General features: G+C 39.8%; 1 protein-coding gene across 8 annotated transcripts; it reads right to left on the bottom strand.

The window, feature by feature from the left end:
• Nucleotides 1-24,200, bottom strand: YBX3 (Y-box binding protein 3). 8 transcript variants are annotated; one of them, XM_017518164.2, is made up of 10 exons: nt 23,611-24,200; nt 19,898-19,961; nt 18,904-18,937; nt 16,369-16,458; nt 13,879-14,001; nt 10,430-10,636; nt 5,027-5,124; nt 2,976-3,150; nt 2,299-2,399; nt 1-565 (listed from the first exon to the last, which is right to left on the bottom strand). In XM_017518164.2, the coding sequence occupies exons 1-9, from the start codon at nt 23,870-23,872 to the stop codon at nt 2,334-2,336; spliced, it is 1,119 nt and encodes a 372-aa protein (XP_017373653.1). In that variant the 5' UTR covers nt 23,873-24,200; the 3' UTR covers nt 1-565; nt 2,299-2,333. The 8 variants fall into 8 exon arrangements, with proteins under 8 accessions (XP_017373653.1, XP_017373654.1, XP_017373655.1 ...); XM_017518165.2 differs by having other exon boundaries at nt 2,976-3,147; XM_017518166.2 differs by having other exon boundaries at nt 5,036-5,124.
• Between the last annotated feature and the right edge of the window lie 2,090 nt (nt 24,201-26,290).

Here is a 26,290-nt window from a genome sequence, read left to right as displayed (position 1 = left end):
CATTTTGTCCTTTGAAGGGTAAAAATTTTATTTTTGAGGAATTTCTTACTGCACATTTTCAAAGAGAGTCACATAAGAAAGCAAAAATATTATCCTTCCCTCATCCTAGAAATAAATAAGGAGGACATAAAATTTCTTTTTAAATCATGACACTTGGAGGTTTAGCACCAGCATCCAAAATGAACAAAAACGAAAAAAAAGCATTTACTATATATTTCAGATTTCTTTGGTTGGGGTTCTCCCCATGTGGTATTAATATTTCTTGTTTCAATTTATATTACCAAAACAGTAAAAACCAGGGAAAAAAATATAAACCTAGTGGTTGCTGAAACTGGGGAGGTTGCTCTCTTGTCTTCTGTGCAGGAATTCCCAGGTTCTCAGCTTGCTGGAAAAATCTGTTGACATTTTCTTTTTGCAGTTGTTTTTTAAAGAATAACAGTAAACATTGCAATGTCCAAATCTTGGTTAGTCTTCCACTTTATTGCTTAGATGTTTCTTTGGTGTTGGTAAGGTTGTGGCCTGCTTTTTCCGTTATTTCTGAATCGTCATTAATTCCTTAGGTCACCTGGAAAAAATTAAAATCAAACTTAGAAAGAGTGACAAAGTAACCAAGAGTTAAAAGAATAAAAAGGCAAAAATTGTCTGCTTTTCAAATAATTGGAAAAAGAGTACCTCAAACGCTCTAAATAATCACATCTTGTATAGATCTGTAAGCTACCTGTTAATTAAATGAAAACTCTTACTTTTTAGTAAAGTATTTTTATAAACCAGAAAAGTCGGTACATAATAGCAAAAATTTATAAAATTGTATAAAAGAAAATTACCATTATTAACGAACAATACTCAAAATCATTTTAGTGGCTGCACCCTATCTCTTAATATGACTATATCACAGTTAGTCAGCTACTTCCCAAATGTCAGACTGTAAATTGTAGAAATATTTTTTCCCAATATTTAAGCTATTTCCTTAGAAAAAATACCTGGAAGTAATGTTACTCCATAAAAGGTTATGGCCATTTTTATATGATTAATATGTTACTCTAAATCAGTTGATTTCAAGTCTGAATAGGGAACTTATTTCTGTGACAAACTGTCCATGCTACCCAAGATAAAACAGAATATTGCCCTCATAGCAAATGTCCACCTAATAAAAGGCTGACTAAAATCCTAAATCATTGGATATAAAAGCAGATGGCATTAAGACACAAGAACTTATAATAATCCCAAAACGTCATTTATGCAATTTTAACAATTTTTGAAAAATAGCATTGATACTGAATTTATAACCTCTCTTAACTAAAAGTTCATACAAAGAGCAAAACCAAGAAGCATCAAAAGAATTAAAGTCTCAGTTTAAAAGGTTATACATTAAAAAAAAAAAAACCCAGAATTTATAGTTGATTTTTCTAGCTGTATTTCTATCTTTATAAATAAAATTTCCAAGATCTTTAAAAGACAGAAAAAAGTAGAAAATGACAAAGAAAATAACAAGCTATCCTTTTTCAAGAGGTTATTCTTTACCTTACCCTACTGTAAACACCTCCTAACCGTTATTTCACTTAATAATCTTTGCAACAACCCTAGTAAGTATAATTAGTATCCTCATTTTTACCAGTAGCAGACAGGACTGAGACACCACTGGGCGTGGTGGCTCACACTGTAACCCCAGGACTTTGGGAGGCCAAGGCAAGCAGTGATCCAAGTCATCAAAACATCTGCTAGTGACCAAATCACTTTTTCCACAGGACAGAAGTTCAAGCTCAGTAGGATGGAAGAGGATAAACTGCTCTAGATCAACGAGCAAGTGAGAGGTGCAGTAGAGCCCGTACTGGATAGAAAAACCTTGGCTCTTATACATTATGCTGCACTGCTTCAAAATAAAGTTGATTATCAAAGAAAAAGGAAAAGAAAAACCCCTTTAGTTTATTCTACTCTTTCTGATAACTAAAAAGGTTCTGAAATGGTTCCTGATTACTAAAACCAGGCCTTTGTTAGGGACTTTTTGCATTTGTTTTCCTAAGTGGTACTAGCGGTTAAAAACTGCCTGTGTAGAAAAAAGAAGTTGAGTTATCATCACCTCTTTCTGAGTGTTTATACCCTCACCAAAGCTTATCAAAATGAGGTCAATCCCAGAAATATTTAACCACCAAATCACTTTTTCCACAGAATCCCAACAGAGACAACGGGTTGCCACAGATGAATTGCAGAACTAGTTTAGACTAATTTGTACTCTTGTTGAGAAACCAGTGATACGAAAAAGAAAATACCAACTCAAGACTGGGCCGCCCCAGCTCTTACCCTGCTGATGGTGAAGGTGCCTGGGGAGCCTGGTGTTACTCAGCACTGCTCTGCTCGGTGGCTGCAGCAGGGTTCTCAGTTGGTGCCTCACCTGCCTTGGCCTAAAATGCAAAACAAAGCCATAAATCAGAAATAAGTCAGGTGACAGTGGAAAGTTCAAGACTAAAGGTTCTTAAAAGTCTGAATTTTCCTGCCTGTGAAGAAAAATCACCATGCAAAAATTGAACTACTCTTATGCATGAGTCACAAATTAGTTCCACATTCAGTCCCTGGCATCTCTGCCAAAACAAAACGAAACCAAAACCCCACACAAAACAAAACAAATTACTACCACAGAAGAACAGCTTACAAACAGCAAGTAAATACCGCTACTCTCCATAAAGTCTGTGTTAAGTGCTTTCAGCTCATGCTTAGAGGCAGCTTCCTCTCTATAAATGCCTGTTATTTGAATAGCCCTAACGCTCTAAATTCCCATCGGTATGGATCATTCTTTCACAGAAATTTAACTGGAATCAAATATTTGGTTTGTGTTATGTGCAAGGCATACCCTATATATATGGACACTTAGCAAAATGTTTTTATATTTGTTATCACGTGATAAAACCACTCTTAGAATGCTAAAGTTTGACATGATTAAAAATGGTCTGGCAACATCTGCCCTGACTGGCTGGATTTACCTCTTTGCCATCTTGTGAAGGAGCGTTAGGAGGACGTGGGCGACGCCGGTAATTGTAGGGACGCCGGTATCCACGGCGAACAGACGGCTGGTTTGGACCACCGGAGGCTTGCTGATTCTCTTTATCTTCGGCCTCTCCAACTGCTGGGGCAGGTCGTGGGCGAGGAGGTCCCCTGCTGTAGGGAACACAGAACAAGTGCCAACAGGCCAGGGCTTCTCCAGAAAGTAAGATTTTATTTAATTAAAAAAATTAAAGTCAAGTGATCAGGGCTGGGCATGGTGGCTCACACCTGTAATCCCAGGACTTTGAGAGGCCAAGGTAGGCAGATCACTTGTGGTCAGGAGTTCGAGACCAGCCTGGCCAACATGGTAAAGCCCCATCTCTATTAAAAATACAAAAAGTAGCCAGGCATGGTGGCACATGCCTGTAATCCAGCTATGTGGGAGGCTGAGGCATGAGAATCGCTCGCATCCAGGAGGCAGAGGCTGCAGCAGGCCAAGATTGCAGCACTGCACTCTAGCCCGGGTGACAGACTAAGACTCCATCCAAAAAAGAAAAAAAAAAAAAAAAAAAGTACTGATCACTTGATCAGTATTGCTAGATTATACACAGGCCAATGCAGCAAATGGAACAGAGGTTTCATGAAAAAAATCTTATTTTTCCATCATTTTTTCCTTTCATTTGAATACATATTTTTAGGGAACACATATATACCCAACACATACTCCGTTCCTATCAGGCCCTTTAATAAGCACTAACAGGAAAATTAAAAAAGAAAAGTGGTCTGGTGTCTGCCTTCCGTGAACAAAATTTAGTAGAGGCTAAGGGAATTAAACATGAGAAGAAACATTACTATGTGTCAGAGCTTGTGCTAGTTGGTTTTCAAATTAAGTATTTAATTTCAATGGCAATTCTGTGGAAGAGATTTATAATGAGAAAACCAAGAGGTTTAGATGATAAAGTATATGGTTGAGCTATATGAAAGTGCTGCTTTTATAGGTCAAAGAAGGTCACATATGACTTTTCAAGATCACTTAGCCAGGGACCGACAAAGCTGAGCTTCACACATGCTACTGCATCCTTTCCATTCCTGTGAGGCATTTCTATGCAGTCTCTTTTATTTTGAAAGGCCTTAGTACCGAGTCATTAGTGATTATGCCTAAAACTGGAGGGAACCTTGTGAAGAAAAAGGATATAGACTTGGTAGAATCCTTTCCCAATATAATATGCTTTTTCTCCCTTCAATAAACCCCTATTGACAAATTTCAAGGTAGCATAAACACCATTCAGGAAGGAAGTTGTAGTTTCTCCATTTACCACAAAGGTTAAGATAAAAGAATGGGCAGGCTTATAGTATAAAAAGCTTCAAAAGGCTCTTAGGGAGGGAGTCTAGCCTCATTCAGTCTTCAAAAGGAGTAAAGCACAGATACAATAACCTAGCATTCACTAATATTAACCTCAATGGTGGTATAATATCTCCTGATATTGAGGCCTTACTTTATCAAGCTCCACACTAATTATCTTAGCTGCATCAGTACCTTTAATCCTCAACTACAGAGCATCTCTCTTATTTTTGAGACAGGGCCTCACTCTATTACGCAGGCTGGAATGCAGTCCAAGAACATACATCTAATGAATTGTAGAGTAGGAAGTTAAATTCAGGCAATGTGATCATACCCTGGACTCTAATGGACTGCCTCGGTGACTAAAATATTCAGTATCCCAAATCCCCTCTGACACTCAATTCTTCCTTTGCAGCATTACCACAGAACTGCCCCCCAATAATTTATCTGATTTATTTTCATAAAAATTAACTATTAATTTATATCATATTATAGTTCCAGAATACAAAATGATGCTTTGGTGCAGAGATAACTAAAAATTATAGTATTAAGTAGGGGGGAAATGTCATACCACCACTTGAAAACTCTGGCATGTAGTCAAAGCAGCCACATCTTCAAATTATATAATAAATCCACAAAACACCGTCCTCCTTCTACCACTGCGCACACAAGTTCTTGAACTGGCCATTTATAGAAAATGCAACATACCTACGGTACCTTGGGCGGTAAGTTGGATTTCGATGAACCGGTCCCTGAAGTTGTGCTCCCTCTGGGACGCCATCCTTCATCTCTCCAATCTCACCAGCCTGGAGAGGCAATGACAGCCGACAGTGAGTATCACGGCACAGGGGATAAGATACAGAGCATACAGCCCGTGTTCAGAACTTTTTTTGGAAGTAAAAAATAGTAACACAAACTATTTATGAGTAAATCATTGTGAATGACTGAGAAGGAAGACACAGCTAGTCTGACTAGAATAGTCATTTGCTTAGTCCCAGAACACCTAACTTTATTTTAGCCTATCAATTTAAGGTTTTTAAATCGGATACGTTTCATTCAGCTCTTTAAATAAAATGCTTTTTTATTTTTCTTTACAACAAACTTACTTTAAGCCAGTAGAATAAAATTAACTTATTGTACAACTTCTGGGGAAAGAAAGAACTAAAAACAACAACCAAAAAAACTCACCAACAATGTCTGCAATTCTTTACCATACCGCCGTATCTCAATGCTCTTTTCTTTTCTCAAGATATCTCTTCCTCCTCCTAAGAGCCAAATACCATCCTTCATATTTCATTAAGAAAAGAGAAACAATCGGAAGACAATTTCCACATTCTCACTAGCAAATCTACCAACCTTCCTGTATTTACATTAGAACTTTCTTCTTTGCCATTACCCTGGATAAGTGGTCCAGCTGATATCTGAAACCAACAGCCTCTCTATTCTCATCAACTAGACATAGCATGTTAACGCTATCCCTTCACTATATATTTTTACCTTTTCTATCATTTCCATCCGAGCATATATAGCCAGTGAAATAACAACCATCCTTTTCCATTTTTAAAAAATTTGAAATACACACAAACTTACAGAAAGGTTACATGTAATTCTCAGATCCCATTCAAGCTTCACCATTTGTCCCAATCATGCCCATAACAGCAAAAACATCACTTAGAATTACGCACTGAAGTAAGTCATATTTTTTGTTTGAAATAATTATTTAATTTTATTTTATTTGGAACAGAGTCTTGCTCTGTTGCCAGGCTGGAGTGCTGTGGAGTGCTCTTGGCTCACTGCAACCCCCGCCTCCCCGGTTCAAGTGACTCTCCTGCCACCAGGCCTGGCTAACTTTTTATATTTTTAGTAGAGACGGGGTTTCACCATGTTGGCCATGATGGTCTTGATCTCTTGACTTCGTGATCTGCCCGCCTCAGCCTCCCAAAGTGCTGGGATTACAGGAATGAGCCACTGCGTTCGTTTTCGTGACCTTAATACTTTTTTAAAAGATTACAAACCAGTTACCAGTTATTTTGTAAAATATCCCTCAGCTTGGGTTATCTGGTGTTCACAAATGATTAGATTTTGTTTCTGTATCCCTGGAGTAAGTCACAAAAGTGACACTACATTCTCCTCACTGTATCCTGTCAGGTGGCATATAGTTTCAATGTTCACTTTGGTAAGTGGTTAAGGTGGTATTTGCCACCAGGGTCCTCCACTTTAAGGTCACTCTTTCCTTCTTTGTAATTAATAGGTACTTTGTGAGGAAGTACTTACAAAGAATATACTATTAATTATCAAATTTTTCAACAAAGGTTTATTTATATTTGTATGGACTCATGGTTTTCTATTTTATTCAATGAGTTATAATCTGTTACTATCATTATTGGCCAATGGGAAACCCTTCAAGCTAGCTCATATCCTTCTGACATGTTTCCAACATTCTTTGAGTACTTCTTCACTTTCAGGCACAACGAGCTGTTCCAGGTTCATATTGTACTTTCTCTGTCTCAGCTCTGAAATCAGCCATTTCTCCAAAGGGAATTCTTTTTGTTGGAGAATGTTATTTAAAAACAAAAACTTGGCGACAAGTATGTTCACTGCTGTTACTAAGGTATCACTGCTTTCGGGACCTTTCAGTAGACAGAACTATGGAACACACAAACACACAATATGTTACATATGTATGTGTGGCTATGTATGTGTATACATGTATGTCTGTGTATGGCAAACACACCTGTCTACCTTGATCTGCCCCATCAAATAGCTTTAGAAGTTGTTGGTGAAATAAGGGGTAAGGGAGAGACTGGGGGAACTCAACATTGTAAAAAGAAAATCAAATCAAGCAAAAATCTTGCTCTGATCCCGTATCTTCTTTTAGCTACTACCCCATTTCTTTACAGACATACATTCTAAAGAAAAAGCAAACACCATGACCACCACTACAGAAACCTCAGCGGGGTATATGTCTCCTCTTCCCCCCCTTTGCTGTTTCTTAAGTCCATTCTAATTAAACTTTTGTCTTCACCAAACCACTGATCTTCAAGTTACCAAATCTAATAATCAGCTCTCAGCTTAATCTCTTCTACTTATTAGCAAGATTTAACATGTTTCCTTCTTGAAATACAGTCTCCTTGGCTGCTCCTTCTCATTGTCCTCTGCTAGACAATCCTCATCTTCCTAAGCTTTAATCGTTGGTGTGTCCCAGAACGTGATCCTAGGATCCTATTTCCACCTACACTCATTTTATAATCTTATCCTGCCCCTATGGCTTTAAATACCCTATTTTAGAACCCCAAATCATTATTTACAGTCCCATTTCTCCCCTTCAGATTCCCATTCATGCCTTTACTGGGGCCTGAAGGATAATTTCTTGCTTCATTTATGTCTCTTCGCAAATATAACTTAACGAACCCCCCAAAAAGTGGTCAACCATTGTATCTAAAACTATACCTTCCATCCTCCAGCCACTTTCTACCTCTTCGCTCTGCTTTATTTATTTTTTTCTACCTGCTTAACACCTCCACTTGTAGGTGAATTGAATATGAGAAAAAGACCTCCAAAGAATTTTCATCTTTCCCTCCCAAGTCAATCTTTCTTCATCAAAACCACAGTTATTTACTCCTCATACAGTATATTGCCATACCTCATACTCCTCATTCAACCCATCATGAAATGCCAACAACTCTATATGCTTAAAACGTTTTCCAAATCTAACCATTTAATCAGACCTTCCACTGCCAGTTTCCAATACAACCCACGTTCATCTCTCTATTGAAAAGACTATAGCAGCTGTTCTTCCTACTTTTACTCTTGCCTCCTGTGGTCTAGTCCCAATAAAACAGTCCAGTAATCTCTTACATGTGTCTTTTCTGTTGAGATCCCTTTACTGGCTTCTCATCACATTTACAGTAGGTCAAGTCTTTACAGTGGTCTACCAGCATGTCTGACCTCCCCTGAGATCTCACCTTCATCTCACCTCATACCCTCCCCACCTTCAATCATATCATCCCCAACACATGAGCCTCTCTTTAGTTTCCTATATAAGCTCGCCACTTTTTCCTCAGAAACTGTGAGTTTCCGACAGAAACGGCAATTAACATGTATAAAGGATGAGAGTTTGCTAGAATGACAAATGACATGAACAAAATGAATTAAAATTAAGCTCTACCGCTTCTTGTCCATGCAAAATAAAAGTTGCTGATTTTTAAAAACACTAAAATCCCTCATTTGTGACAACAACAAAAAATATGCAAACCACTGCTCCCCTCAGGCTACAGAGAGAACTAAGAACCAATTCTAAACATCTGTCACTTGGTAGATGCCACAATGTTGCTCCTTTCCCGCCATCATATAATTATTTTCTCAAAGACAAGTACATAGCAGTTCAGGGAATGATTCTACGTACATTTTAAATCTATAGAACTATTTGAACTATTTTCTTTAAAAATGGAAGTCATTCAGTCACTAATCAATCATGCTATATTATGTCCTTAGTGCATAAGGCAAGTATCACTGGACTATATATTACTATTTTTTTTTCTATTATGCCCAATACATTTCACAGTGTTGTAATAGTAGAAAATGTTGGCAAAGACTTTTCTATTTGATCTCAATAATTTTTAGCATCCTAGAGATCCATCTATATATTTTTAAGACATCACACTGACAACCTTGAAGTAGCTTAGTTATATGGATGAGAACCTTAGGAATTTTCTTTTGATGCTCTTGACTGGCTTAATCCGACTACTTAGGGAACACCCAAACACAGCAGATATTAGAAAGATTATTTTTTAAAATGCTGCTTAGAGGATAAAGACAACTTTTACTTTTGACATGGACTAGGTAGGAAAGTCAGCCATTCCGTCAACAACTAAATGAAGTTAACTTATGGGAATAAGCAAACATGTTCAGAAGTAGCTTTCAACTAGCTTCTGCACATGGCACTAAGGAATGACTTTGCTCTGAAACTTCAATTCCTAAGGTGAAATACATTTTATTCCAAAAGATATGGAAAAGAATCATGTTTTCAGCAAACGCGATATTTGTTGTGTATGCCAAACACTAAGGAGGAGTATTTCAGGATGGCACTATTAAGGCACTAAAAATAAGTGCATATTACAATCTCACTGACTTTTCCTGTCCTTGTTTCCTAGAAGCCCAGAGTGCTGCCCTAAAGCAACCTACTATGTCTCATGTACCCAATCTCTCCATATATGTAAGTCTACTTGTTATTTTTAGCACATTTGTCAGGGGCAGCTGTTGGAGAGTGGAAGGAAGAAAACAAGCAAGAGCACAGTCATGCATGATGGGACGGGAGAAGGGTGGCAGAGAACAGACTGAATCTAATGTTCAGTCAAAACATCTAGCTGGGGGACAAAAAGAAACCCCAAGGACACTAAGGAGACAAAACGTGTGGCCAGTGATAACAAAATGATGACCTATCCCTAGTTTCCCAAGTTCCCTAGGAACTGCAGAGTTGATGTAAGGTTTATTAATCACAAAACAAACTCACAACAGCTGTACTAATGTTCTGCAGTTAAAAAGGAGAATCAATAATCAACAACCTCCGTTTTGGTAGGCTGCCTTTAAAAATCAGCACTATCTCATTTAAATCCAAGACTTAATAAATGTTATTTATAAGCTGCAGGCATCTTTTGCTAAATCGTTCACATTTAATCATCACAACCCAATGGTGCAGGCATTTAGTGCCCACATTTAATGGATGAACTTAACCTAAAACTTGGTTTTCTCAAAACCTCACAAATAAGTAGCAGAAACAGGATTCAAATGTTGCCAGGCTTCAAAGTCGAAGCTCTTACACATGCCACCCGTCTTGTTACCTTAATTTTTTTATTCTTCTGTCAATTACCAACTTTAGCCACCAGGGTTCCCTAGTATAGGCATGGATCACGTGGTTTTGCTTTTAGAAATGTTACCGGAATGGCTGCTTTGAAAAAGCAGACTGAAGGCCTTGCCTCAGCTTTTGTAGCATCAGGAAGCCATAAGCAAGGTTTCTGGCAGCCGGTGTTGGAGGAGGAGGAGGAGGAAGAGGAGGCAGAGAAGGACGGAAGGGTGAGGATTGCTGAAGAGAAGTCTCAGTTGCAATTTTACCTGTATTCTGTTGGGATGGGGTAAGACCCGTGAGCGACGGTCAAAGGTCTGTCCCACGTGGTAAGGCGGGAACCGCCGCTGCCGGTACTGAGGGCGATACTGGGGGCGGCGCAGCTGATTCCGGGGCCCCGAGAACTGCCTATCAGTGGCAGGGGGGTCAAATCCTTCACTGCCGCCGCTCCCTTCCTCCTCCTCCTCCCCAGCGTACTAGCGAAGCAAAGAAACAGAGATTCAGAGGAAGTTTTAGCAAGGAAAGAACCAAAGAACACCGTTTAGGATGAGTTATCACCAAAAGAAAATCTCCCCAAAGCAATAATCCCTTCCATTATACAGACAAAATGCATTTAACCCAGATTCTCATGTGATTGCCTGGGATAAAGTACATTAAGATTAGAGCAGATCTGTGCAGATAAAATACCAGGAAGCAGAAAAGCAAGAGCAATCAATCTACAATCAATTTAATAGTAATCTAATTAGAACTAGTATCAGTTAACCAACCACCCAAAGAGTATCTGCAAGGTTTATAACGTTTAGCTCCATGAAATGCGTGTCTCCCAACATTTACTATCCACTGAGGCAATGTCAGGGAAAAGCCAAAAAAGAAGACATTTTATGATGTTACCAACATATTTGACCTAAGTGGTATACTTCCTGTAACAGTCAGTAAAGTGTGGATGGGATCTCTGAAAACTTCCTGGGGGGGTTCAGCGAGGTCAAACTACTGCCATAATATTACTAAGATGCTATTTGCCTTTCCCAGGCATTCTCTTAGAAGTATACGGTGGGGCTTCCCAAAGGCTATAATGACATGTGGTCTCTCAGCAGACTGAATGCAGAAACAGATGTGAGAATCCAGTTATCTTCTATTAAACCGTACATCAGAGATCTGCTAAACTATAAAGCAATACCACTCTTTTTAAGTTTATTTTACTTTCTAATATTGATATAAGCACACATTAACAAAAACTCTAGGATTCTCAATAACATGTAAGCATATAAACAGATCCCAAAACCAAAAAGTTTGAGAACCACTGACCTATGGCATGACTCCCTTTGTATGCTTAGAAGTAAAGCTTTAATTGTACTTTGATGGTAATAAGCCCTAATACTGGAGGCTTCTAAATATAGGCCGTATTAACAAAGGAAATTATTGATTCATTTTCTATTTTTCCTGTATTTAAATTACATCATATACTACCTAAAGGGTACATGCAAACGTCTTTAATGGAAAGTAACTAGCTTTTAAAAATGAATAAATAAAAAAGGCAAAATAATGACCCATTCCTTTTTTTTTTACCGGAGTGTATTTAAGCTTTGGACCCTTCCAGAACAAGCCCAAATATGCAACCAAACTCCCCCTCCAAAAAAGCCTCAACTAGTCTTACCTTTAAAAAAAAATCAAGCCATTCTACTCTTCATAAAACCTCTATCCTAGATGGGATTCACAATTATGTAAACACTTATTTGCACAGAAAGGCTCACCAAAATATTAAGTGTGAGACAACATAAACTGTTTTTTTTTTTTTGAGACTGAGTTTTGCTCTTGTTACCCAGGCTGGAGTGCAATGGCGTGATCTCGGCTCACCGCAACCTCCGCCTCCTGGGTTCAGGCAATTCTCCTGCCTCGACCTCCTGAGTAGCTGGGATTACAGGCACGCGCCACCATGCCCAGCTAATGTTTTTTGTATTTTTAGTAGAGACGGGGTTTCACCATGTTGACCAGGATGGTCTCGATCTCTTGACCTCGTGATCCACCCGCCTCGGCCTCCCAAAGTGCTGGCATTACAGGCTTGAGCCACCGTGCCCAGCAACTGTTTTTCTTTTTAAGCTTATCTTTCTCTTTTGAATTTTACACATCAAATCTTTAAGAGTTTTACAAAGCATAATAATGGCACCAGCCTGCTGAACATACTCTTTGGTGAGATACTTGAACAAGTTGTTGGGCCTCAGTTATTACAACAAAAAAGCTTCATTTGTGTATACCTTAAGAGTTTTAACAACTTTGTTTCTAAATATCTTTTATATGCATGACTTTAGAACTTTCAGTTTTTGGAGGGGATACGTCTTAAAGAAAAATTTTTCACTGAATGTTTTTCTACCTCTTTTACTTTTGAATTAACCTCGGAGTCAAAATCACAGTTAGAGCTCTGTGACTCTGACGAACTTGAAAGAGAACATGATGTAGGAAATGCTACAGCAGCTCATTCCTAGCTACCCCCCCTCATAGCTTATTAAAAGTCAAATAAGATAAGCAAAAACAAGGAAAATAGAGAGAAGTCTTAAGGAACCTGACAGAATTAATTGGGGCAGTGTGTGCAAGGCTGGCAGATAAAGAGAAAAGCATTTAGGTAAACAGAAAGCTGTAAATCTATCAACATTGAGGTTAAGTTATTCTCAATCTGCAGATATTTAATTCTGATGAGTTTTTCCTTGGATGAGATTGGTAGCCACAATCCTGTGCTGACAAGCACTGCATTTGGAGCTTTCTTCAATGTACCAATCCCTGGTTCTAATTCTAGAAATACCAAGAATTGATTCAAATCTAGTAAGTTCTTCATGACCACAAATATACTGGATCCATTTTGGGTGCCTTGAAAATACTCCTATAAACTGAGCCTCCCAAGAAAGCTCTAGTCAGATTTGCTTACAAACTCTTACCCCTGCATTGAGACCAACCTAAAGAACTAAAAATCCATAGCATCACTTATTGCTTCTTTATTTTGAAATAATGGGAAAATGCAATGCTAAATAAAACAGCCTCTTAAGGCAAATTAGTTAATAGTTCTGTGGCCAGCACTTCTATTACCTATTCACAAGTTACTTCCCATTCTTTCACCAAGCAAATGCTGATTTTCTTAGCGGTCAACAGTATCAGCACCAAGGAATGAACAAGGTTAAGTCAGTGATGGAAATCGCATTCCCCTTTGCCAGTGAAATGTCATCTGACTAGGTTCTGGGTAGAAAAAAGCGCCAAAGCCAGAGAAACCTTGCTAAAACCTCAGCACTGTCTCCCTTAAGTCTTCTTGTTACAAGATAATTAAATGTCTATTACTTGTAGCCAAATATATCCTTAACTAATACAACTTTGGAATGGCAAGTTTCTAACGAGACCAGTAGCTATGGATAAAATCTGAGCACTAAAATTTCCCCTAAAATTTCCCCTTAAGAGTACCGTGTATACTGCTCCAGTGATGGGTGCACCAAAATTTCAGAAATCACCACTAAAGAACTTATTCGTTTAACTAATCACCACCGGTTTCCCAAAAACCTATGGAAATAAATAAAAATTTAAAAAAAAAAATAAGAGAAATTTCCTCTAAAGAAAAAACAAAAATCACTGAAATCATGTCTCCAGGGGAAGACAAGGCGTTTATCTGCTCCAAGTACATACACTTAATTCCTGGCATGAAGAATTTCTCAATCACCGACAAGCAACAGAGACAACGTACATTCCGGGGAGGGCCACGGCGCCTTCCATAGTAGCCACGTCTGTAACGGCGCCGATCAGCAGCGTAACGACTCCCTTCCACAGGAACTCCATCTGGGCCAGTCACATTGGCTGCTTCTGCACCCTGAGAAGAAAATTTAAAAAAATGGCCTTGAAACTAAAAGGAACATAAACTTACTCAAAAACTAGCCTTGGACGGCTAGAGTATAAGACTGGCAGAACATACTAAGAATTCCCACTGTGATCTTAAAAACAGATCTAGGTTTTCAGCAAAGTGAGCAAGGCATTTCACATCTTGATTTAAACATGCACGGCTTGTTTGCTTACACAACTTGAGCTCTGCTTTCTTGTCTAGTCCTGCCAATCTCAAAAGCAACATGTAGCCTCTTTAAAGAACATAAACTAGCAAATATACAACTGTCAAAATAGAGGTAATGCTAGACCAGAAAGAATATTCCTTAAGGGGAAAGAACTGAGATACTGTTATTTTCCCAGAATGTGTTGAAACCTATGTTATTACTCTAGGAGGTACCAAGAGGAGAATCCCTACTCATGGGCTCACATGGTTCTCTGTCCAGCACAAAAGTACTGAGTGAAACCTCTCCCATTTTGGCAGCAACAAGAAGAAAGGGTCTTTTCTTTAGACTTTCCTATTATCCCTGAAACAGATTTGGAATTCTTACTCTCATATGGACAAATGGATAAAATAATGCTTCAAAAATGTAAAAAAAAAAAAAATTTAGACAAAGATTTCAGAGAGTGTATTTCACACCCTTCATCCCATTTGTAAAACCTTGAGTTCTGAAAACATACAGAAGACAAATCAACCCCAAACAAATTTTAAACAATTGGATGGGATATCAAAGATCATCACAGACCAGCATGTGCTGGTGAATGATTTGAAAATCTCAGAGAATTACAAGATACCTCGAGGATCACACTAGCAAAGATAATGGCTTAAATTTCTGTATCAAATGAAATAAAGTGTTTTTCTTTTAAAACAGAACGTTTGAGAGCCACTATGAACTGTGGAATGGTATACGTGTATGTGGGAGGAGCACATCAGGGAGTTAACCATTCATTCATTCAGTTAGTTTATAATTGAGCTGTCTTGATTAGCTGCCATGGTAGGTGTGTGCTATATGTAGTTTTACTGTGTTTTTAATCTTAGTCAATATTGTTTTACTAATATCTATAACAGACTATTGACTAAACACAAAACATAAAGGACATTACTAACATGGAATATATAACAACATTAAAAACTTCTGTAGATAGTCTTCAGGATAATCCCTCAACTTCTTAGAGTCAATTCACCTGAACAAAGCTGTTTTATGGTCTATCAGGGTATCTTCAGCTTCCCAAAATCCAAACCAAGCAGAAAACAAAATGATTATATTCAATTTCAATCTCTTTTTATTGAGATTAAAATATGCTTTACTATGTATTATTTGTATGCAGAAGTGCTTACAAGTCAGCCTGAAAACTTTACTTTGATAAATTAAAAATCTTTTGCCCCAAAGCATTTTTTTCTTTTCTTTTTTCTTTTTTGTCTTGAGACAGAATCTTGCTCTTGCTCAGGCTGGAGTGCAGTGTCTCAGCTCACTGCAAACTCTGCCTCTGAGGTTCAAGCGATTCTCCTGCCTCAGCCTCCTGAGTAGCCGGGATTACAAATGTGTGCCACCACACCCAGATATTTTTGTATTTTTAGCAGAGATGGGTTTCACCATGTTGGCAAAGATGGTCTCAAACTCCTGACCTGAGGTGATCCGCCCGCCTTGGCCTCCCAAAGCGCTAGGATTACAGGCATGAGCCACCACGCCTGGCCAAAAAGCAGTTTTAATATATTGTTAATACATAAGATAGTTAAAGTTTAATCTCCACTTCAAAACATATACATTTGGCACAAAAATAAAAGTTATTTTTTAATTGAGAAATCAGCTTTTCTTTCCATAATCAGAGTTGATCATTTATTAAATAGGAAATTAAAGTATCTTTATTGCAGAATGTTTATAATGACAATGTCAAAAACATTTCTGCTGGCCAGGTGCAGTGGCTCATGCATATAATCCAAGTACTTTGGGAGGCCGAGGCAGGGTGGTGGTGGGGATCACATAAGGTCAGGAGTTCAAGACCAGCTTGGCCAACATGATGAAACCCTGTCTCTGTTAAAAGCACAAAAATTAGCTGGGCGTGATGGTGGGTGCCAGTAATCCCAGCTACTTGGGGGGGCTGAGACAGAGGAATCGCTGGAACCTGGACGGCAGAAGTTGCAGTGAGCCAAGACTGTGCCAGTGCACTCCAGCCTGGGCAACAGAGGGAGACTCCGTCGGGGGAAAAAAAAAAAAAAAGCTGCTTAAAATTCACTTCCTGCTATTGTACAAAAATTCCAAAGTCATGTCAATTCATAAGGGGCTGAGAGACAATTCAATTTATTGTGCAACAAAACTGTGTGCCAGGACTTTGATACCCAACCGCAATTTCTTCTCACCTTCTCTCCTTCAACCACATCAAACTCTACAGTTTCTCCATCTCCTACGCTGCGCAGATATTTCCGTGGGTTATTCTTCTTGATGGCAGTCTGTCAAGAGAACAGAAAGCTTTATTCAAACTGTATTTCAATATTGACGATAGATCTCAGTGCTTTCAAGTACACTAGAGTGAATTTGAAGAAACTGTTGACCAACTATTATTTTTCCATCATTCGCTCACTAATCTAGATCTCCAAAAAACAAAGAAAAACCACTATAAAACTACATTCCACATTACTCTCTTGATTTGTGCTGTTCAACTTGATGATGGATTAAACAGAACATGTTTTTTCTGTAATTGCAGTGTGTGCAGTGACTACACGGTACTGTTACAGACTGACCACCTGATCATATCAGATGTATTAGTTACCTCAAACCATTAGGTTTCTGAGATTCTCTGAATCTCAGAAGATGAAGCGGTAGCTCCATCAGCAAGGGCAAAAAATGCTTCTGTGTGATCTTACATATACACACAAACGCATATTTTAGGTACAGAGTTTCCTGTAGACAACAGAAACTACTAACTTCAATAGGGATTTTTAAAATGCAAGCTAGGGTTGAGGGGGAAAGGAGGCAGTGATAAAGAACAAAAAAATTTAAAATGCCAAGGGGATAAATATTTCTGACAGAGTAAACAAAATTACCTCAAGAATCAGAACATATTAGTAATAATCTGGCTTTCCCCTCTCCCCTCCTATTTTGTGGGTGAGTTAACAAAAGACTAACAGTTAAAGTGATTTATCTGAAGTCACAAACCTAACATACCCAGGGCTGATGGGAGGACAGGGAATTCATATCCCTGTACTCTACCTATATGATATTTATTCAACATTTCCCCATCACACAATTCATATGTCAACGAATCCTATGTTCCCTGACAATACATTAAAAGGTTAGTGAAGATGCTGTTCTTTATTAAACATCTACACGTAAATATCTGCTTATGAATAAGTGCTGCTCTCTCTTTTTCAGTCAATGAAGGCAGAGAATAATTCCTGCAACACATTTCCATTTCTTTGGCTGGTATCTCTAAACAGTTAAAGGGGCTTGAGTTTCTATGGAACTAGGTCAACCTTATTTTATAAAGCGATTAAGTATGTGTAATCCAGCCCATCCCCTAACTGAGTAGGAGGGAAAAGAAATAGCCAATACGGCAGAGACCTCACCCATAGAAGAAAAAAGGCAGTTCAGGACAGGATATACACGCACACGGCATGAACATTCAGCCATTCCAAAAACAGCCCCTCCCTGCCGGCTCGCTCCCTTTTTCCTGCTAAACTGGCAAGCCTCAACACATTGAAGTGACTCACCACACAACCTCATGGGGGCTGGAATCGGGTCAGATACACACAGGCTAATAAAGCCAGCCGATAATACACCAACTTCTGAGGACCTTTACCTAGCAGTCTTCAGAATTCTTACCCCAAAAGGTCTATAAACCTCAAACCTCCAAGTATTCTAAACAACACTGTTATGACCCTAAAAGTCACTGTATCTAAGCAAAATACATCCACTCAAATTATCTAGGTACAACTGAGATATATCCAGTCAAGTAGAAATATAAACAATAGAAACCACAACTAGAGAGCCTCTTTTGAGATACCACCATCTCCAACTCCCACCCCAATACACACACAAACCTAAACAGAAGAAAACAGAAACATACAAAACCAGATGCATTCTGGATTTCTGCACTGCAAGTGAATGGGCAGGCATTAGTACCTGCTGCTCCATCTCCCTTATTGTTGTATTCTAGCAACACACACTTCAGACAATTCCCTGAAAACTAAATAAACAAAAAGAACTAAGGTTAGTATTCTCTCTCTTAACCTATTTTATAAAGGAAGCCTAGGACATATGAATAACAGAATAAATAACATCCTAGGCTAATAAAGCAAAGAAAGACGGAGGTACCTGTAGCAGAGAAGCTCCGTATCTTACCCACTTCCTCTAATTCCTGCAAATCTAAGGGAATTTGCATCTTTTGACCTGGATATGTCCTAACATGCCTCATTTAACAAGAGTGAGGGCTAGTGTGGGAACTGAAAGTTTTCTCATCTTACTATCTGCTTCTCCGTGCTATTTACTTTAATTGAGAGCTGCTCTGATAGAGGAGGTTTAACCAAGACCTACCCTGGCAGAAGCCAGATGGGCTCCAGGCAAACACTAAGGAGAAACCACATTAGAACAGGATGTTCATGGAAACAAACTTTTTTTGGGCTAAGAACTCAAAGGCTTTAAAATTTAGAAAGTGGTCTAACCAAGTATTACTTTATACAACTGCAAAAATAAAACTATTTGAAAACAGTTAACATGATGGGGCAGAAGAACTTATTTGCCAATCTTAAAATGTGAAACTCTGCTCTTGTTGCAAAATAAATCACAGAAAGAGTTTAGACTAAAAATAACAACCCACAGGACTTACTGGGAAAGGACGACAGAAAATTACACACCCCGCCTCACATAGCAAATGTAGTATTTTTAATCCCTCTTACCTGATGTACAAATACATCTTCTTTGGTGTCATTTCTGTTGAAAGACAAAAAGCTTACAATTAAAGGTAGTAGGTATGTGGAAAAACTTAAAAGAACTTATGTGTTATGAATTTAAATCCCAAATCCTCAAAACACAACATACATTTTCGCTTATTTTCTACACTCTATTTGGACACCTAAAATCAATCCTTGTTAAACATTTCTAACTCCACAAGCTATCTACCTTCCTCCTCCACATTGCCACAGTACTTAAATCCAAGCTCACAGACTCAACATACAGAAACATCCCCTTCCTCTGTCTCTTTCTGAATCACATGGTGTGTAATCAGAGCCCTAGATTTTCCTCCCAGCAAAGGCAAAGCAAGACAGTTAAAAGGACAGGGCACAGCTGTGAACTAGGCTCTCCTTACACTGAAACTTAAAACAGTCCCCCACCCCCTCCCCACCAAAGGAGACAAGAAATTGGAGGAATTTTTTTTAAGACAGGGTGGGAAAGCAAAGAAAATGCCGATATCACGTAAAAACCTCATAATACTCTCAACAGCCTGTAGTTATGTTCTCATTCCTGTATGGTTAAAAGTTACCACAGTTTACAGTTTCTACATAGGACTGGACCAGAACTGGGTTAAACATCCAGCTCAACTACTCACTAGTTCAGTGACCTAGGAAAGCTGCTTAACCAGTTTAAGATTCCATTTCTCCATCTGTGAAATTATGGATATGGTCTCATTTATCCTGAGGCCCTCCCCGTTTCTGATTTTATCTCCTCCTCCTTTTCTTCTTCAACGACCAGATTTTATGAAACAAGTTATTTATGAGTGTCCTGGAAATGTATTTTAATTAATATTTAACAACCACTAGCTTAGAAATGAGAATATTTAAAGTGCTTAGAAACCTAAAAAATTTATCTAAGCCATTAATGAAGTATTTTATAACTGCTGGTGCCACAACATAAGTATAAATTTAAAACATGCAGATATACGCACACACATACCGATTTATAAATCCATATCCATTTCTGACGTTGAACCATTTGACAGTGCCAAGGACTTTGGTGGCTAAAATAGGATTAAGCAGATAAATTAGTATCTGACCTACAAAGAGATAAAGCTCATATCACTAAGATCTTGATAACATTATACAAAGCTTAAACATACCTAAAGAAACCATTAAAAGCTTAATTCCAAAATATATGAGAAAAAGAAAATGGAGCAAGCCAAGATCTCATAAGGAAATACTTTTCAGAAGACAAAACCTTTCTTCCTTATTCAACTTTTCAGGAAAGCCGTAAGATAAGAAGTGGTTCTAAGTCTATACAAATCTGTAATCATTAAAATTGAGAAACACTGAAGAAAAAAATGTCCAAGGTGAACGTTCCAAGTTTTAACCTAGACACATTTTATAAGTTCCAAAGAGGGGTTACAATAAAAGAGTATAGACAGGTGGAAGACCTTAACACATCACTTTCATACTTGGAAATATGAGGCAAACTTTAATGAGATGATGGCTCCTTGTTAATAGGCAATCTACAAAGACATAAAGCAACCTGTCCAGTTGCCCAATGGGAGCCCATCAGAGGCGGCGAGAACAACAGAACTGTTGCTGTCTCAATCCAGTTCTGTACTTACCACCCTGAGACATGATCTAACAGGTCTTTTCAAACCACATGATGAATTTGGGCTTCTTTGTTTATCTTGCTCTCTACAGTTGCGTGAATAAAGCTTAAGCATTTTCCATAAAATCCCCCTCTTTACCGTGATCACTGTCTCTACTTCCTGAACAGGACCACTTCTCTACCACGCCAGATTTTAGGAGAATTAAGAGAGGGAATCTAAACAAAATAAAACCTCACGTAACTTGTATTTTGTAAGTTTATATTTATCTCAACTATTTTAAATATTATCTTTGGAATCAATTGTGAATGAAAAATTCAGTACTTCTAGGAAATGCCCCTGTCTAAATTCAGGAAGCGCAAAAAGCAATTATCGAGACTCAATGAAATGGGAAACCTGACAATAGATTACCTTAAAAAAAAAAAAAAAAGAAAAAGAAAAAAGGCTTAGTAGAGAATGAAATTAACATTAATCCATGCTGTCTCTCCATAAAATGCAAAGTTTATAATTTCCAAGGATAAACAATAAGGTTTCACTTGTAAATTCAAAACTAAAATAGTAATTAAGACTTGCTCTGTTGTAGGGAGGGTTAGTTCTGAATTTTGCTAGACTGGGGAAATATTTTAGCTGTCTTTGTGGGGGGGAAGAAAAAAAAAAAAAAAACATGTCTTTATGTCTCCAAAGCTATGCAGCCTACACTGACTAGGCATTCTCCAGCTTTAATTCCAAAGATCTCTCATCTCTCCAAAGGAGAGATCAAACCCAGGCAATCTTTAGTTTCAGGCCATTCTAATTGGAGCAGCAAGGCAAAGGAGGAAAAAACAGTTGATGTGTTAGCAGAAGAGGCCCGTTTTGATACATTATATGCATTTAAGTCAGGCACTATTCCAAATAATATGCTTTTTGTGCCTCTTTTCATTTGCCCAAAAAATTAACTACTTGGGAAAATATAAAGACTGGAACTGTTTTAAATGTCTAACATTGCTGAAGGAATAATCTTGATTAAAAAGGCAATAGTAATAATAAAGGAAAAAGACGATACAGGTCTAACCTCAATCCAGGGTGAAGGTTATTTTTACTCTCCAATGCAGTTTTAAAAAATTTCGTAATTCCACAAATACTTCCAAGAACTTCATACTATCAAAATTCATTCCCACTTCTTGCTTTAAACCATAAACCCACTTCACATACACTAAAGGGAAGTGTGGGGACAGAGGAAGATCATAGATTTCCATATTTATTAGAAGGAAAATTTTCTTTCACTCATGAAAACTATTTTTCCTGGCCTATGTGCCTATAAACTGAAGTTAAGGCCTATTTGCAAATATTAGAACATATCCATTTTAGTCAGCACTGCGCCTAGCACATTTTAGGCATCCATGTGTTGGCTTGGCAAAGGAAAGACGGTGACACTAGACACAGACAAAGTGTTTAGGTGTCATGTAGAAAGGGCTGTCTTTCATTTGTAAAGAGATCGCAGTTAAGAGTGGAAAGATAAAAGTCATGAGACTCATCACCAGGGACCTGCAGAGGCAGCTGGTTGAGGAAATTAACCTGAATTTATGTTTCCTTCATCTTCAAAGATAGTATCTGCTTTCCCCATCTCAGAAGAGTACAGGATTAAGTAAAAAACCGCAAAAGCTCCTTTACACAAAAATAAGGCATCATTAAGAATGTTATCTTAACACTGCTTTGGAGAACACAAAGTTGTCTCTTTCAGACATCTGGCAGAAAGTGTTCCAAGAAATATTTGCTAGAAACAACTTCACAATATACTACAGGCAAGATTTAAGCAACTTTTAGTCCAGCAAAACAAGGTCTCTTTTGTTTCTTAACCTACACTGGTTACAATTAGTATGTTGTTTGGCAGGAACTTAGTAAAAGCCCTGAAAAAAGAAAAAAGAAAAATAGTTCTCTCGAGGTGGGGAATATTGAAAGGTGTTACACTTTTCTCACATTGTTCCCTCAACTTTCTTCCCAAAGGGGAAGTTCGGCTCAGAGAGATCGGACAAACATGCCCCACCCCAAATAGTGAAATGTCTCCGAAGCATCCTACACCATCTGTTTAAAAGAGTGAAAGATGTGGGCACACACCCTTTAGGGAGCTTATTCACCAACCGCCTGCTTTGCAAGCCTGTTTAAGAACTCACACAGGGCGTTACTTAAGAAGAGAACCCTTAAGTTATGTGACTAAACCAACAACCACCACAGAAGCCCTTTGCATCCACTGCCCCCCAAATCTGAACATTTCATCTTCCTGTTTCCCTTCCTAGGTTACAAGTGCCAAGGTAACAATGTTTTGAACTAACGTCATACCCCCACTTCCGACGAAGTTTTTTCAGCTGCTACACCACGTGCGTTCCCACAGTCCGGGAAGAGGGAAGCATGTAGCCATTGGTGGACACTGAATGGCTGTTTGCAGCAGTGGGCACAGAGGGGGAGGAGGACGTGGGATTAAGACCCATGTTTCCCGGAGACGATTGCAACACCTCTTTGCTGGCTTGTTGCCGACAGGACGATGGCGTCTTTCCCTAACCCACGTGGGAAGGGCGTCAGAGACAGACACCTGACCCTTCCTGGCAAGAAGCCTTTCCATCTTTCCCTCCCCGTCTCCTTCTAGCGCCTTCTTCTTCCCCAACGGAAATGCTCGCCTTTCCCAGATCCCAACCAAGGACCCCAAAGTGCCAGGCCCACGTGTCGGTCTCTCCCCTATATCCACATCCATCCCGACCAAAGGTCCCCTCTCCCAGACCGCCTCTTCTTTCCTCTCCAAACGCAGGCATTTTCCACCACGGGAATCCGCGACAGTGCCCGTCTGGGTGACAGAAGTTAAGACCCAAACTTTCTGGCCCAGGACCAGAAGGGAGACGCACAGGGCGGAGAGGAGCGCAGGGTGCTGCGCGCTCACCTGGGAGCGCCGGCAAGGGAGGCGGCCAGCGGCAGCCGGCGCTGGGGACCCGGAGACCCCAGGGGACCCCATGCAGTCCGCCCTCCCGCCAGGGTGGGAGATGCAGCGCTAGCTGCCCACACGTGCTCCGCGACCAGCTGGGCCCGCCCCGTTACCGCGGCCCCTGCCCTCCCCGGCCTGACTCACCGAGAACTTTTTTCTCCGCGTCTTCGCTGCCAGCGGCGGTGGCTAAAGAGGCGGCGGCCGCGGTGCCCGTGGCTGCGGGGGCCGCGTCCCCACCGGGGTTTCCTGCGACGAGGGCGGCCGGCGCCGTGGCCGCGGCCTGGGGCGCACCGCTGCCTGCCGGGCTCTTGGGCGCGGGGTCCCGGGGAGCCGCGGCGGCCGCCTCCGCCGGAGCCTGCGGGAGGGTGGTGGTGGTGGTGGTGGTGGCCTCGCCCGCCTCGCTCATGCCTCCTCCTCCGCTCTCCTCCGGCGCCTCGGTGGCGGTTGGTCGGCGGTTAGCGCGGCTGGTGGTGGCGGCGGCCGGGGCTCGCTCTCGGGGAGGCCGGGGCGGATCTCGTGGCGCAGGCGGCGGCGGCCGAGGTGGGGTCTCGCGGCGGAGGCGGCTCGAGCTTCGGGCTGCGCGCTCGCTTTTGGGCTCCTCGCTCGATCTTACTGCCCCAAAAATGGCCCCGCACAAGTTTTTCTAGGCGGCGCACGGGCCCGGGAGGGAAGGGCGGGCGAGGGGGAAGGGTGGGGAAACTTGGCTCGGCCGTCGGGCCCTCGGCTCTCATTAGCATTTAAAGGCGCCCGGTGCCCTTTCCGCGGCTCCAATCCTCCCGGACGCGAGCGCGCAGGGCCGCGTGGCAGAGCCACGGAAAGCCAGGGTGAGCGGGGCGCCCGGGTTGTGGTCTGGAGCGTTCCGAGGAGCCCGCGCGGCTGACCCTTTGTTGGAGCGGGGTGCAGGGTATCTCCTCCCTCACCGGGTCTTGACACCCGAAGATGACCTTTAGGAGAGGTAAAATAGGGCACCCTAACTGCGCCGCACCTCACCCTCTCAGACACTTGTTTTTAAATCCTTTGCATCTAGTCATTCAACATGTATCAAGCACCAGCAGCTATTCCTAGCACAGCAGTTAAGAATTGGAATAATAAAATCTTAAGGCTATTTGGCAACTTACTCCTGAAAGGCAATACACGGATAATTTCATCTATAACCCTCAGATGAGGAAATTGACCTGACAGATTTAATGTAAATTCAGTTTACACCAACTTAACCGCGACAAATAATGACCTGTCAATATATATTTAATAAGGTACTTGAAAAAAGCTGAATAAATCCACGTGCTACCTTCTGTTCCAATTGCCTCTGCCAGCTGGTGAAAGCTTAAGGAACTGTGAGCCCTCTTAGCCTTGAGGATGAGAGGTACAGAGAAACAGATCACCCAATAAACATTCCCAACTTGGAGTGCTCCCCTGGCCCTTTGAGAATGGGCTGAATGGTGCTAAACACATGGCCAAAGGGTCTGTGATCTGTACCCAAAGACTGTCTGGAATACAGGACTATTTGGCCCCTGGGGTTCAGACAGACTAAGTCTAAATTCTGGCTCTGCTCTTCATTAACCAGGTTAACTTGGGACGGAGATTCAATGTCCGAGAGTCAGTTTCCTCCTTTATGAGGTTCTCAAAGGTGACATGAAAAGTAGATGACATTATCATGTGTAACTCCAGTGTCCAGTCCAACTAAAGCTTCTTTGTTTTGTTGGTTTGTTTTTTAAGTTATTGCCTGTTACCTCAAACAATTGACCAAACTTTTTTCCAGAAATGTATCTGTAATGTAGATGTCTACCCTACATCATTAGGATAAATACCAAGTGTAAATCATCTTTGTATCTCCACTGGTTAGTATAATACGTAGCACAGAGTTTGGGCATAGTAAATGTTTACAAAATTAAAACAGACCAAATTCTTCCAAACTCAATTACTTATCTGCATATTCACTACCAATTATTATGAAACTTTCCTGAATTCTTACTTTCTTGTTTCATCCACAAAAAACACAAATAAAAGAAAATAAATTCTTTGAAAAAATAGCAAATTATGGAATTTTGGGTTTTTCTTTGTAATTCATCAATATTTTAAAAATTACAAACTCAAATGTGAGATTCATATTTTAGTTTGACTTCGATATGGACCATACAGTGATTTTATATAAATGTAGATGCTTTTAAAATGCTGGTCTAATTCTAAGCATGATTAAATTATTTCTTAATTTTAAATATTATGGTCTTAATTAAAATTAAATTATAAACATGATTTCTTCTGGTGAGGACTGACAATTGACTTTCATATCCAGCAAAATGATTATCATTGCTATTTACTTTTCAGAATTAGATTACAAGAAAAAAAATTGGGGAGGCTGAATTCTTCAAACAGATCCAACAGTAAAGCCTTAAAAAAAAATTCATCCTTGGAAATAATTCATAACTAACAGGTGTGGTCTCCAACCTCTGGAAGACCCTAAAATAATTACAGATGCACCCCGGGATTTCCTAGAATTTGTGCTGGGCTGGCTGCTAAAACTACTCATCATTGTCATCCAAAAAAAGCAGAGAGCAGCTGGGAGTTCTTGGTACTGTGCTAAATAAATCTGGAGAAAATTAGAACAAACATGATCAATGTTGTTTTAATAATCATAACTGGGAAGCAATTTGGATACAGATACACATAAATTCATTTATTCCTTCATTTACTAATTCATACTCTCATATTTGCTAAGCAAATACTATGTCCAGACAAAATGCTCCATTATGCGTATCCAATGTTGACCAAGTTGGAGCTGGCTATAAGGTTTTCTGATGTGATGTTAATTTTTCTTTCACTATCA

The sequence above is a fragment of the Cebus imitator genome, unplaced genomic scaffold (genome assembly GCF_001604975.1).
Source record: "Cebus imitator isolate Cc_AM_T3 unplaced genomic scaffold, Cebus_imitator-1.0 Scaffold660, whole genome shotgun sequence".
Taxonomy (NCBI): domain Eukaryota; kingdom Metazoa; phylum Chordata; class Mammalia; order Primates; family Cebidae; genus Cebus; species Cebus imitator.
This window is presented reverse-complemented; position numbering and strand designations above follow the sequence as displayed.

What these genes read in the sequence shown, in the direction of transcription:
- YBX3 (XM_017518164.2), bottom strand. Translation starts at nt 23,872, where the DNA reads ATGAGCGAGGCGGGCGAGGCCACCACCACCACCACCACCACCCTCCCG. An exon ending in ATGTGGTTGAAGGAGAGAAG is followed by an intron (nt 14,002 to 16,368) that starts GTGAGAAGAAAT and finishes TTTTCTTCTCAG; the next exon opens with GGTGCAGAAGCAGCCAATGT. An exon ending in GCCGTGGCCCTCCCCGGAAT is followed by an intron (nt 10,637 to 13,878) that starts GTACGTTGTCTC and finishes TTGCTTCGCTAG; the next exon opens with TACGCTGGGGAGGAGGAGGA.